Source organism: Ursus americanus, chromosome 24 (assembly GCF_024610735.1).
Source record: "Ursus americanus isolate L20-20 chromosome 24, mUrsAme1.1.p, whole genome shotgun sequence".
NCBI lineage: Eukaryota > Metazoa > Chordata > Mammalia > Carnivora > Ursidae > Ursus > Ursus americanus.
This window is the reverse complement of record NC_142150.1, coordinates 6,064,579-6,077,500: the sequence shown is the minus strand read 5'-3', so window position 1 is coordinate 6,077,500 and position 12,922 is coordinate 6,064,579. Positions and strand designations below refer to the sequence as shown.

Sequence of the window (12,922 nt, the reverse complement as noted above, 5' to 3'; positions counted from 1 at the left end):
CAGCAAATGCAAGTGAGAAACTTAGCAAATAGCTATAAGGAAGGAAGGGATGATGAAGGGTGGGAGGGAGAAATACACGATAGCTGCAATTTTGTTATTTGTGAAACTAGACTATTTGGTGTGTATAAAATTGTGGACATTTGGGTAAGTGGTGAAAACCTTTCCTCAGCTTTCACATTCAATTATAATTTACAAAAATGCAAGTCCTTGTGTATGAGGGTTTGTTTTTTTTTCTATTTCATTAGGGTACATATAATGTTATGTGGCAGTCAGTTTTTAAAAAGATATCTAAATTACTTGGTATTCCCTGAAATTAACTCTAGATGGGTCATGTGTTAAATATATACTGCTCAAGTACCTCATCTCATTTTTTCTCAAGGCTGTCCTCAACACCTTTGTAATGAGACAGCTGCAGTTGTATCTGATGCTTCTGGTGTGGCCTTTCTGGTAAGAGGTGGAAGGTAGAAATTGGATCTCACATTTCTCTAGACCTTGAAATGAATGGGCAGTGACATCCTTATTTTATCCCACAATTGTCTGTATAAGAATATAGTTAAATGTTGACTATCTAGACTAACCAGTAAAAGCATGCTAGGGAAAGCATGGATAGTTAACAACAAACAAATATTTGTTAGAAAATTTACCATATAAAAACTACAGTAAACCTCTCAGCGTTGTGTGCCAATACCTTTAACTATTTCCATAACTAATTTTGTTGTCAAGCTGTTTAGAATGAGAGTCAAATGGATTGGTTAGAGGATTGGCAGATCTCCTTTTTTCTCTCTCTTTCCCTTTTTTTTTTTTTAATAGTTGTTAACCAATTATTAAACACCTCCAACCCTAGAAGGGAAGGAAAAAAATAGCAAATCCTTTGACTAAGCTTGAATTAAATGAGTATCCAGAATATCTAACTGGAATATTAAAAATAAAATTCTATAGGAAGTATATACATAGTAAAGAAAAATTCAGATGATAATTGAAAATAGTTAATAATTTATTCAATTTAGAATTACTGTTAGAGACCTTTAATTCTAATAGTATCTGCCTTGGAATTAGACCACTTGAGTTCAAATTCTGCTTTTTGTTTTTACAAGGTGTGACTTTAGGCAAATTTTAATTTAAAAAAAAATAAACATTTTTGCGCCTTGATTTCCTTATCATTAAACAAGGTCAGTGACATTATCTAAATCCTAGAACTGTTCTGAGAACTAAATGAGGTTAATACATGTAGCAGTGCTCAGTGCAGTGACTAGTACTTTCTAAGCATCTTGTAAATGCTATTCATGTATCTTTTCAGCCATCTCTCCAACATCCATCCATCCATCCATCCATCCATCCATTCATCTATCCAACTTTCCAGTGTTTTTTAACAACATAGATCGATGATTTTGTGTGCGTGGGCGGGGGGGGGGCTTTCTTGCTATCGAATATGTAGAACTTTTAAGGTGTGAGATGGATTTTACTGGCCGGGGGTGGGGGAAGAAGAGATAGCCCTGGAAAACCAAGTTAGGTACAGAAATCTAAGGGGTTTACTTTAAATCCGCTGGTTAAATATAATACTCTAAATTTATTTCTGCCTACTCATTTAATAATATTTAAGTAATTGGGCAAACAATATTTATTGAGTGTTTTCTTTATGCAAAATATTGTACTAGGTACTTGTGGGAATACAGAAAAGCCAGGATTTTGTTCTTGCCCATGAAACGTTTGTAATCTGGTTGGGATTATTTTAAAGAAATAATGATATTACACTTTTTAAAAAGATTAAGTAAGTTAGTATGCATTTAAGTGTGGAGTGAGCGACATAAAAGCAAATTTTCAGAGCACTTATTAGGAGTGATTAGAAGAGGGGTGGATCATATTTACTTGGAATAGTCTCAGTTGGTTTCCTAGTGATAAGAAAGGAGGGTGAGGGAAGTAGGGGGAGAAGTAGGGGGAGGCAGGCAGAGCAAAGGCGGGGTTGGGGAGTAAGCAATAAGTGAAGCCTGAGTCTATCAGTCTAGTTAGAATAGAAGGTTAAAGTGTAGAATACTAGAAGATGAATTTAGAAAGATTGGTTGGATCTGAGTGGAGGGCCTCGAATGCCAGGGTCAAGAGTTTGGACTTTTTTTCTGTCATCAAGGGAAAGCCACCGATGTTTCTTGACCAAAAGAGTGGTTTGATGAAGGGAGTGGCAGTAAGATTGATTTGGAGGGGGAGAAAATGAAATTAGGGAAACCAGTTTAGAGTCTGCCGTGAGAGTATAGGTATGAAATGTAATAAAGCCCTACGCAGGTGATTATTAGCGTGGTAAGAAGGTGTGAGCAGAAGAAATTTTATTAAGGAAGAATTGATGGAGCTTAATGATAGGCTGGCAGTGAGGAACAAGAATAAAAGAGGAGACCGATGCAGTGTCATGTTTTGAATTTGGATGATTCCGAGAATGATGCTTTTCTGGGTGTGAATGAATGAGGGAGGGTGTTGAAGAAAATAATGATGAAACTAATTTTAAGTTTGTTGAATATGACATAGCAGAGTACATCTTGGTATAAATGTCTAGCAGTCATTTGAGGACTGTTGTATTTCAGGAAGATGAGAGAGTGCTCAGTGTTGGGTATATAAATATAAAAATTATATGATTTAAATATTAAGGAATGAGATGTTTGACAAAAAGAGCATAGAGGAAGAGTAATGTTTAGGTTGGCAGCATTAACATGTGAGTGGTATTTTCTGTGGCTATGTATTCACCTTAAGTTTGAAAAATAAGCTGTTTGTTCATCTCTCCCTCTCTTATTTTCCCTTTTCTCTTTCTTTCCAATATTAGACAATATGTAGGCAATATTGTCTACAGTGTGTGTGCACTGTGCGGGGCATCGATGATCCAGTAAAGAACAAGACAGACATGACCGCTAATCTCATAGAATATACAGAATAAGCTTCCCTTTTAAGAAAAAAATAAAACAAAATCTTTTAATATTTTCTATTTTTCTTCTGCTGAATGTAAGCTTATGATAATATCTTTGCAAGCATTTATCTCCCTAGGACTAGAAGACATTCTGTGACAACAGGCTTTTTTTTCCCTTCCTCTTGTTGATCCTTTTTTATTATTACTATATTGTATGGGATATTCTGCAGGAGCATAATTTAGGAATGTGTTAAGTTACTCATCGCTGAAGTTCAAAAAACACTGATCGCATCCCCTGTGCTATGCAGTTTTTATTTTGTTAAGCTTATAAGTAGGGTTTCTTGGGCCAGGGTGGTGAGGAGGAAGATTTATTCTATATTTTGAAAGTGGGCAAGGTCAAGGAAAAAGATCTTTTCCTAAAACAGTCTTATTTCTCAAATCTACACTTCTTTTAATGATGTAAAATTTATCTCAAATCTCAATAACACTTGCAACTAGAGATTGGATTTTTGTTTTCCTCCCATCCTCATTCTGCTTCTGATTTAGCCATAGAGTCAATCCAGTGTCTTCATCTCACCCTTTTTCCCCCACTCTTCCCTTATAAAATAGGGCAATGGTGGAGTACGAGTGAAGAATAAGATTGATTGGCCATTTCAGATTTATAAAGGATGGAATGTCTAAATTTATATGGTAAAATTCAAGCTCAGGGAATCTTATGTTGTTGATGGTCCCTGATTCATTCCACTTGCACTCTGGTGCAGTGCTTCTTCCTCTCCCTCAACTGACCCTTTTGTGTGTGTGTGTGTGTGTGTGTTGGAGGATTAAAAATGATATTATTTAGAACGGAAGTATTGGGTAAAAATGGAATATCAGGCAATAGCTGTAAGTGGTTATGTATCTCTGTTAAAAGGAGGACATTATTGATGAAAGAAGAAAACCCCTGTGTGTGGAGTGTTTTCGGAATGGGAAAGACAGTTTTTTCTATATTGGAAGGAATGATGTAAATCTGAATGTGTTAAATCTTGAGTTAGATATAAAATCACTTTAAGAAAAGAGCTTTTAAAAAAGCAGTTTGTTTGGAGCAACATCTATATTTATATCTTTGGAATCTTCAGGGTATGGGAGAGCCATGTCAAATTTTCAGTGCTTTAATACTAACCCAGTTTTGAGTTACTGAAATCACTTTCATAGTGGGCCAATCTGGCCACCAAATTTGGACAAGAATTCAAGATGCTGAGTGTCTCAATAATAGTTCTAGACATGTACCCTATGCTTGGTTATTTTTCTAAACTTGGATAGAGATAGTATATCAATTTCGTCAGGTGAATTTTCAACCTCGAAAACTCAGGCCCCTTTAGAAGACAAAAATGGAACATAACTTTTTTTTTTTTTAAAGGAAAAATTAAGACAAAAGCTTTTGAGGTTGGATCCTACCTGTTTTTTTCTTTCTTTCTTTTTTTAACCTTCAGCACTATTTCTAGGCTAGAAAGAAATCTCTTAAAGTGTGGTTTTTATAAGGGATGTGCTGCTGACGTACACTTAACATTATCAGCCCAAATGGCAGCAATATAATTTGTAGGCCTTGTACTCTGTCCGGAAGTTGTAGTGCTCTTACTGGTATTTGTATTCACTTTTTATGAATTGGTCTTTCGTGTTGTTTTTCATTTTAATTTAATGTAAGACTAATAAGTCTTATTGTTAAATAACAAAGATTGCGTCGTAGCCTTTAGTATTAAAATGCACTCGTTTTTGGGGGAAGCCAGATAGATGTGTTTACTCTGTAGAGAGATTTAGATTTGATTTTTTGTTTTCTTCATGGTAATTATGTTTGCACTTTGCTGATCACTAGTTGTGCATTATTACAATGGAAGGTGACAATTTGATTGTCTTCAATTGAAGAAACAAGTAATTTTATATTCACTAAGCTGTCAGGTAACACTAACTCACAGTACTAAGAGCTCCTGGCAATGCAGCTTGGCACCTATATTTAACTGCTTTGATGCTTGTGTAACCTCCGCTGAATCAGAAATACTTCGCCTGCTGGAAATGGTTTTCAGGGTTGTACAATGAGGTTTTCATTAAGTAGACAAACTGAAAATGAACTGCAAAGCCACAGTTGTTTCTCTCCTCCCCTTTCCCTTTTACCCCTCCTCAACCTCCTCCCCTTCCCTTGCCTCACCCTTCCCCCTCCTTCTCCCTTCCCCATTTCTCCTCCTCTTATTTGATAGGAACCTGAAGTTTATACCTTATTTCATTTACATGGAAGAGAGGAATTGCTGGATTGCTTTATTTAGCTGAAGGAAAACCTCAGAGATTAAACTTCGTTATGTAGTTTTGTTCATGGTCGTCACACGTGAGCCTTCATTTTTTGAAATGATCTATCCAACATCAATTTTCATATTTCTCTTTTTTTCTGGCAATAATAAAAAGAGAAAATAGAGGTAAGAATGGAAAAGTATACAGTGACAGCTTCCTGCCCTTTCTCTCTGAGAAGTTATTATTCTGGTTTATGATTTTTATTAATAAGTGGATAAGGTATCTTGTAATTGGGCTTGTAGACTAGTGGGTAGGTTTCAAGCTGACAAACACATGTTTGGTTTTCACTTTAAAAATTATGGTTCTCATTTCATGTGAAGAGGAGGTTCAAAGTAAGCATTTATAAATAAACTCATTCTGCTACTATTGTAGACAGTTTTCATTCAAGCCACATAGAGGTCTTTCGTTTGAGCTATGAAGTCATTGTGCTTGATTAAAATCCTCTAAGTTAATGTGTATTTATAGTAGCCATTGTTTGGTTTTGCTCTTATCGTTAAATGACTGATTTTATTTATAAATTCTGGGCCTGGCTTTCCAAAGTAAAGATCCCAGCAAGTTACCGGTAGAAAAACTGAGAAAAATTCGGTATTACTATAAACAGAAGTATAGATAGAGGTTACATGAAGTCAAGTTGTTTTGATCTCCAGAAGAAACTGGATACTCAGAGACACATGTAACAATTACAGGTTTTCCATAGGCAGGCAGGCAGGCTAGTCTTTAGGCTGGTTGCCTGCCTCTTCCAGCAGATACTAACCAATTAGACAGAGGTGGTTACGTGATGTAACATTATCAGGAGAAACAATTCATGAGTCAAAGCATTCCAAGACATATGAGCTCTAGTCCAAAGAACAGTCTTAAGCTATATAAAGTGACAGCAATATTGTCAGCTAAATATAAACTCTAGAAACACAAACTTTGATGACTTGAGAAGAATCTGTTCCAGGTAGTCTCTGTTTTGTAAGAACCTCAGAAGGCCTTTGGAGACAATTTTGGTGCTTTGGTGTGAAAAATTAGAAGCCTTAGATAAGTCAGAATCCATTAATTTAAGCCCCTTCTTAGACATACTTCAAGAGCCTCAAGTGTATTTCATTTGCCTCATCTCTCTTGATCTAACAGATAAATCAGTGAATTTTCTAACAGATATTGTCTATAAATGTTACCTGTATGTTCTGAAAGAGCCACTACAAACTTTAAAAGATAGGTTTATAACTCTCCAAGGTAGCTCTGAAAGCAGTTACCTTCTTTTTCACTTAATTTTCTCAGTTACTTATTAAACAGATGAAAGAGTGAGGAAAAACCTGGCAGAAGCTGAGGGAAGTTTGGGGGTGGAGTTGGGGAGAGGAGGTAGTGCTGGATAAAACAATACAAAGAATCAACAACCACCCTCAGGCTTTACCCTAATGAAGCAGGAAAAGTTTTGAGGGGGATGTCTTTATTTTAATGTCTGGAATTGGGATCCTTCCCCATCGCTCAATCCTTAAACATGGGAATTAGAGGTGCAGGAAAAATCATTCTTTGCCCTAGGCTGAGTGGACTGGCATCCTTTGTAGGGGTTCCTAAGTATTGTGCATTTTGGCAGCTGAACATATGTGTTACTCATGCTCCTTAAAATGAGAGGCACTGTGTTATATTTTTGGAAAATTAGTTGTTTATTTCTTAGTATCAGATCAATTGCAGCATTAAATTAACAGTGAATTATCTGAGAGAAATAAATCTACCTTGGTAGCCTGGGGCTGAGTTGCAAAAGCAAATGTGAATATTGGCCTGAGTGTTTAATTTTTCGTTAAGTAAACCAACTATTAAAATGTTGCTTTATGTTAAAAACTGAGCTTCTTTTGAATAAATGTAATACACCTAACAAGTGAATGCCATTTGATAATTACCTTAGAAGTAAGGAAAACATTAAAAAAATCAGGTTAAAAATATTGTTCCAATAAATTCAGTGGCTCTTTTTGATACCTATGTAAATCACAAAGGATAGTTTTGAAATGGATTCTTCCCAGGCAATAGTTAAAATAATGATAATAATAATAATAATAATAATAATAATAATAATTTCAAGTGGTGATGCCTTAGGAAAAAGTTGTTTTAAAATAATCCTAACCTTTAAACATATACAAATAGCTGTTTCTTAAAAATAACAGCAGGTTGGGCTGGTTTAAAATTCTAGAAAATTTGATTTTCTCAGAGGGCTTATTGTACAGATATCCATATCCTTACCATTTTATAAAGTCTTGGACCAGCTAATCTTAATTTCTTGTCAAAGAACATAAAGTAAATTTACTATTTGAATAAGTTTGTGATGGCCTAAACATTCACATTTTGCACTGGGGTTTTGGATTTGAAGTGAAATAATTATCATCTTTCTAGAGATACTCCTACTGACTTCCTAGAAAACATTATCCATTAGTGGAGACTTCATTTCCAACAATCTCATTCCCAAAAGTCCTAAGCCCTGAAGTTCTTCCCAATGGCCTGGCATCCTGGGAATTCACTTGATCTTCTGGGCAGAGACATTTCAAACTCGGGGAACACATGATGGGAATTTAGTTTCATGTGTCCCAAAGATATGTAATTCTCTTTGGAGGTTTTACTTGATAATAGCTATGCCCCAGAAAACCATCTTGTTTAACCAATGTGATAAGTTGACAATGTAGTTTTTCTCTCTGATTATAATGTACTCTGTGTAGTCAATACACTAGTACCATGTGAGTGTAATTTCCTCTTTTATTTTATCTCCAATGCACTGTATTATAAATAAACAGTTAAAAAAAACACCAAACAAATCTGTTGCATCTCCTTTTAAGATTGTACCACTGTAGACACTTGTTCTAGTAAAGTAGAATTGGGCGCATTTGATTGCATTTAAATTTTTCATGCTTCAGCAGTTTGGCTGGGAGCACAGTAAAGAAAAATCCCATGAGCGAGGATAGTTTAGAATAATAGAACTTGATTTTGTGTATTATAGCGGCAACATTTGCGCTGCTTTAGTTAGGGTTGTGTCAGCACTTCCATTATAAACCCCTGTTTTCAGGGGGTATAACTAGGGAGATTTTTTTTTTAATACAAATTAAAAAAACAATTCATTTGAATGATTTTTAAGTTATAATAGTGCAAAAATAAAACAAAGTAAAGTCACATAGCAATTGACCATTTTCACAAGGATTTTGATTCTTTTGCTTACTAGTTTTATATGACAGCAGCTAAAGTAAGATACGGTTCTAATACGCGGGGGCTGAAAATTTTTGTAATGAAAAATTACTAAATGAGCATTAAAAATAAAAGTGAGCACCCCAGGTGACATTTTAAAACATTAACACCAACTGTATATTTGATTTATGAGTTTCTGAAGAATAGCCGTGGTGCAGTGGTTATAGTAAAGGCATTCCCAAAAGTCAAGCATCTTTGCAGCTTCCAGAATAGTTTAGTTGGTCTAGTAAAATGTTTTAAAAAAGGAAAGCTAAAGTAAAGAAATGAATGAGGATGTCATCAGTAAGTTGAAGGATTCTTTAATAAAGTAATTGTGTAAAAAATAATCAGTAAATTGAATCTAATAATCGGGAAATTTAAGACTTACTTAATAAACTTTGCTTTAAAAAGAATTTGTACACATTTTCCTTTTAAAAGTACAACAAAACTACCAAACTACAACAAAACCAACAATTAAAAACCAATCTGAAAGAAGCCCAACAATTCTATAGAGAGGAAATCCCTGCAGTAGAACAATACTGCAAAATCACCTTTTTCTCTGCTAGCAACGTGTTGAGAACTGTAGTAGAGTAAACTCAAGATATTAAATAAAACATGATACGGTAAAGTATGCTTCTTGGAACAAAAATGTTAGTTCCTTAGGTAACGGGAAGGATTTTCAAGTCGAGTTTGCCTTCCTTGGTTGTTTAACCGGTATTGCGCTAACATTCCCCTTCTCCCTGTCCCTGAACGATGGTCTGAACTGAGGATGAACAGTCAAATTTAATATTGCTTTTTTTTTTTTTTTTTGGCAGCCTATCTTTTACTTGCAACCTTGATAGACATTTGTATTTGTAGGTGCAAAATAAAAGACAAATTGTGTGATGTTGTGAATAGGTAGCTTTCCTGAATGGTCACTGGAGGAATCACCAGAAGACTGTTGATGAAGTAGAGGTGAAGCCTTTACTCACTAATTGTATTCAGCGTGTAATTTCTAAACTTCCCTCTGAATTTTGATTTTCAATTAACACTCCCCATTTGAAGATAATTTTCTATTTAATGTAATTGCAGGAAATAATTTATTGGCTGATTAAGACTGAGGGCCCAGCCTTCCTTAAGAAAACACTCTAACAAACCAGCCTTTAAACTCAACTCAGCTTTGGACAGATTTAGTCTATTTTTACAGCTGCACGGTTGTGTTTAATTAGGATTGTGCACTATTGTTCATTGGTGCAGTTTATACTTGAAATTATTCTTAAGAGACTTTTCATTTTGGGTTTTGTGTCATGATTAATTTATACTAAAGCAACAATCACAGATATTGCTATTGGAAGGAGCCAAATCACTTTATAATAAGAGGATGTTTGTTGGGGAGCTAAAGTCACTCTGAGTTTTGGCTTATGACTTTCAATTGTATTTAACTGTTTTAAAAGGCAGCAGTAAATTCATTCTTTTGTTTTCAATGTGAATGATTACATTATTGGTACTGTCATTATCTGAACTATGGAAACACTCTTGTTGTTTATGGTAAACTCTGGATAAACTTGCAGACCAGTTATAATTTGCCTGGCTTTACTGTAGTATTTGTAGTGATCCCTGTACAATGAGAAACATCCTTTGGTATCATTTTCCATACGTGTATATGCATTTTTCCACATGCTAGTTTTGATAGAAATTAGTCAAGAATATACTTATCTGATTCTTTGATATAGTACTATTTAGGACATTTCATTTCTTTCTTCTCAAAGAAAATACAGACATTCTTCTGCACTTCCTTTCCCCCATTTTATTTTCTAGTATCAAGTCTAATAGATGAAATTTTATTATTTGTGGAATGATTATTATAAGTAGGTATCAGCATTTTAATATGTTTCAAAGCACTTCAAAAGCCTGTAATACTTTTATTTAGAGCTGTGCATAATTAGATTAGCTGATCTTATATTAATTTTTTTCACTGTAGGATACTAAATCTGAGCCCCCTCATTAATTGTGAGAAATTTAGCATTAGCTGTTAAATCCTATGTGAAACATGGGCTGCTACATAAAAACTACTGTTTAAATTGGAATTAACTTAATTATTTTTCTTTGCACTTGATATTTCCTTCACTGCAATATTCATGAAAGCATGTGACAGATTTGTAAATTTAACTGTTAATCTCAGATTTCTAGACCCTTTAATCAGTATTTATTTGTCTGTAGAAACAGTACTAGCAAGTTAATGATTTGCTAATTTGAAAAATGCTCATGTGGTTTCCTATGTTAACTGATTTGTGCATTTTTTAAAATATGGTATGAAATCAATTAATGTTAAAGAGCAATTAAGGTGGAGATTTTATTCCTTCGTTACACAGCAATTTTAGAGCTAAAGATGCTATAAACTGAAAACAACATAAAGTTTTAGAAAAAATACTCAATTGTCTTTTCTTTTAAGTTATAAACTTTTGGTGGTTTTATTTCTAAACATTTTGCTAAGAAAATCATCTTGACAAAGCACAGAATGGAGACCTTGTGCAGAATGCAGTCGATGTTTACTTGTAGGTACATAGATGAATGTTCAGTAATTGTTTTTGCAGTTATAAAATTATGATATATTGTAGGCATTTTACTATTTTCACAGTAAATGTTTTGAAATTTGTATGTACTTTCTAATATAAAATAGAGACATAGTTATTTCATATACTTAATTCAAATGTTACAAAATTGCCCTAAGACTAATCTAACATTATCAGCCACTTGATCAATATGTCATTTAAAATTTAAGTTACGGTAGTTGACACATTTTGAAGATCTTCAGAAAAAAGATCAGATTGGCGCTAAACAATGTTAGGCCCTGGCACTCATAATACAAGGTATAAACTAAGAAGTCAGGACAAAATTTGCTTAGGACTTTCAACATGTATTATGTACTCTCCTGATTGTATTTTCTCACATAGACTTCTTTTGTTCCCACATAAAGCACAAGAGAAATTTGGGTATTTCTACTTTAAAATCATCTTCTAAACTGGCTTATTTGTCAGTTCATTCACTAATTAATTTTTTTTTCTTCATTGTTAGCCATCAACCTAATTTGATAATCTAGTTGGGAGAACTGGGAGGAAAAATATGCACATACGTATGCTATACGTTATGAAAACTTACTCCATGAAGATGTCACTGTGGATTGTTAAGGGAGAAGATATGTAGCAATTACTAGGAAGAAGTTTGCTGACTTAAAAGCAGAGAGGGAGAGTGGAACAGATAAGCTAAGTTCTTTCTCAAAGTGGTTTAGAGTAGCTCATCAACAACTTGAAGTTAGAGAAGGTACTTTTTTTCCAAATTAGTCAAATGTAAGGGATGGTTTGTTCTTTTGTCATTGACAGTCTTTTTGAATCCATGCTCTTTCCTTCTTCTGCAGAAGAATGTCTTCCAAGCAAGCCACCTCTCCATTTGCCTGTGCAGCTGATGGAGAGGAAGCAATGACCCAAGATTTGACCTCAAGGGAAAAGGAAGAGGGCGGTGATCAACATGTGGCCTCCCACCTGCCTCTGCACCCCATAATGCACAACAAACCTCACTCTGAGGAGCTACCAACACTTGTCAATACCATTCAACAAGATGCTGACTGGGACAGCGTTCTGTCGTCTCAGCAAAGAATGGTGAGCTTTTAAAATCTGGCTGCTGTCACTAAGTGTGTCTGTTAGTATGGCCTCATCACAAATAGGTGTTTTAGAAAAAGCTCAAAATATATATCATAGAGTTATTTGTGTTTAGGTCATGAAACAAGCACCATGTATATATTGTTAATATTAGTAATACACTAGTAACTGGGAAAAATTGGAAAATGGTTTGGGATTTAATTTTTTTCATTTTATTTCATTTCATTTTTTAAAACTATGTTGTGTTAGTCACCATACAGTACATCATTCGTTTTTGATGTTGTGTTCCATGATTCATTGTTTGCCTATAACACCCAGTGCTCATTACAACGGTGCCCTCCTCAATACCCATCACCAGGCTAACCCATCCCTCCACCCCTCCCCCCCCCGAAACCCTCAGATTGTGTCCCAGAGTCCATAGTCTTTCATGGTTCGACTTTCCCTTTGATTTCCCCACCCTTCAGTTTTCCCTTCCTTCCCCTAATTGTAATTTAATTTTTGTCCATTATTAGGTCAACTTGCCAAAAGATATTTAATTTAGTTTAAGGGGAGGTTTGGTTATCTTATTCTCTGAATCTCTTAATAAGGTGGTGAACTTGATAATGACACAAAATAGGTATGATCAGATAAAGTGTGGCTGTGTGTTAACATTGAAATATATATTAAGCAAACACATCTATGTGAATGAGGTCATATGGTGAATACATCTTCAGTGGGGAAATGCAGGTATTTATCATAGCTAATGGTCATTTTTGACTTATAATAAAGCTTTTCTCACTTATATGCCTATATTATTAATTTCAAAAGGACACGCAAAGCTCCTGAGTATCATCCAGTCAGACTACAGGAGTTTTCCCTGAAGGTAGAAACAACATCAGATACATGCTGTCTCTTAGCC

At 34.7% G+C, this 12,922-nt stretch overlaps 1 protein-coding gene across 50 annotated transcripts in view; it reads left to right on the top strand.

Annotated features, from left to right (window-relative positions):
* The window catches only part of SOX6 (SRY-box transcription factor 6), a 586,648-nt gene that overhangs the window by 220,580 nt on the left and 353,146 nt on the right, over window positions 1-12,922 (top strand). For 49 of the 50 annotated variants that reach the window (XM_087855313.1, XM_087855321.1, XM_087855326.1 and 46 more), the window contains one exon: window positions 11,784-12,024. In XM_087855313.1, the coding sequence (XP_087711439.1) occupies window positions 11,784-12,024 (241 nt within the window). Of the gene's footprint in view, window positions 1-5,112; window positions 5,326-11,783; window positions 12,025-12,922 lie in introns of all 50 variants that reach the window. The other variant, XM_087855322.1, reaches the window with a different exon arrangement.